Here is a 1,804-nt window from a genome sequence, read left to right on the forward strand (position 1 = left end):
ACTAAAAGTTTCCTTGTTGTGGGAAGCCTCTCAAAATACCATCAATTCAAGGAAATGTGCCTTATTTACTCTTGCTACTTAAACAATTAACTCCAGAGGTCACTGAACCATGGAAGCAAGGAGAGATCCCCTTTGCAGTGACTAAAAAACACAATTTCAGTAAGCAGTTTTTTAACTTAATTTGCATATTCCTCAGCAAGGAAACACCCTAATATATGAGCAGTACAATAAATTGGGGTAGAACACTCAACTTTAATATAGAACCTAAATACTCAATAAACAAAGTAATGACAGCTGTACTGCATTCTTCAAGTTATATTTGTAAGGTTTTTGAAGAATGCAACTATAAACTGTGTTATGCTGACTATAAACTCCGCTTGTGAATCAACATTCAACATTGGATTGGGCAGGCTTATTGAATGTGGCCCTGCATTTCTGTTGCCAAGGATTTCTTTTGGGAGTTGTTACAGAAATGTGGAGGGGATTGTAAGACCACAGGCCATACATGGTGGGTGTAAGAGGTGTGGTGCCTTGACTTGGATAGGAACATGTGCGTTTGAAATAAGCATGCTTGCATACAAAATTAAATTTTGAACACTAATCTCAGTAATTCTCAAAGCTTTTTGGAGCACCTGTACTAAAACCAGGGTGAGAGCTTTAACCTCTACCTTTGAAACAATGCATGCAGTATCCTACATTATGAGGTTCATGATAATGCTGACTTTAAATTTATAATCCAACACAGGTGTCTTTCAATTTCCCCCTCTCTCTCTCTCTCGTGCTCTCACTCTCTCACCCTCTCTCTTCATCTTCTCTTCACCTTTACCTGTACTTCTGTCTAATGTTAATTTTAATGTTTCGTGTAAAAATGACTTGAAAAAGCAGAAGTCCACTAAATAATGGAATTTTCAAGCTCAAACCATAAAGTATACCCACCATTGAACTTAACACTTGCACTTCAAGACTCTTACAGTATTACCAAAACTAAAATAAATAAAACAGTAATTGAACAGTATAAAAGTAGTCCTTTTACATTCAAAACCAGCAGAATTTTAGTCTGTGCTAAAATGCTTCTTGTTGGGTGTGTTCACCATGTGAGACAGACAGTATGGGATGATCGCTACAGCTGTAAGAGGTACGGCAGCACTCTTGCAGAAGGACAAGAAGTAAAATAGCAGTTCAATCTTAGCTGGTGGTTTGAAGGAGTCAAATAAATGTAGAACTATTATGGAAAACACAATGCAGCTGAGTTTGAAGCTGAGTCTTTGACCTTGATTCCCTTTACAACCGTCAACATAAAACTGGGAGTTGAGAGCTAACCCAAGTCCAAAGAGGGTACCCAGGTTCCTTAGGAGGCCAGCAAAGGGGGTTGTGTCGATGTGAATCCACTTGTCATTGGCACACCACCTCTTAGCTTTCTCCACAGACCACAGAAGATCCACTCCAAATGCTTTCAGGAAAAGGTAAAATCCAAGAGCAAAGATAAACAGAAAGAGAGTGGTTTGGATATACTTTTTCAAGTTAGACTTGTAAATTAGGTGAGTATGACTGAACATTTCAGCTACAAGAATACCTAGACAAAACAAACAAAAATAAAAAGTAAATAACAGAAACTTTTAAAGATAATTTGAATTATCAAACAACATTTGAAAACATAGCTTACAAACATAGATTACACCAAAATGGGAGGTATTGTTGTGCATTCTGTCTTTTGTCACATATAAAATACATGGTACATATTTAGTACTGCTATACGATTTGAACTCACATTTCTTGCACAGTCTGTTGATTTAATTACAAATAT

At 36.9% G+C, this 1,804-nt stretch overlaps 1 protein-coding gene across 1 annotated transcript in view; it reads right to left on the reverse strand.

Annotated features, from left to right (window-relative positions):
• Positions 1-1,052: 1,052 nt before the first annotated feature.
• Positions 1,053-1,804, reverse strand: part of LOC122787980 (glucose-6-phosphatase catalytic subunit 1-like) — a 25,223-nt gene continuing 24,471 nt past the window's right edge. The window contains exon 5 of the mRNA XM_044054908.1: positions 1,053-1,573. Coding sequence (XP_043910843.1) covers positions 1,053-1,573 — 521 coding nt within the window. The remainder of the gene's footprint in view (positions 1,574-1,804) is intronic.

Source organism: Protopterus annectens, chromosome 13.part0 (genome assembly GCF_019279795.1).
Source record: "Protopterus annectens isolate FY-2018-M chromosome 13.part0, PAN1.0, whole genome shotgun sequence".
Classification (NCBI taxonomy): Eukaryota; Metazoa; Chordata; order Ceratodontiformes; family Protopteridae; genus Protopterus; species Protopterus annectens.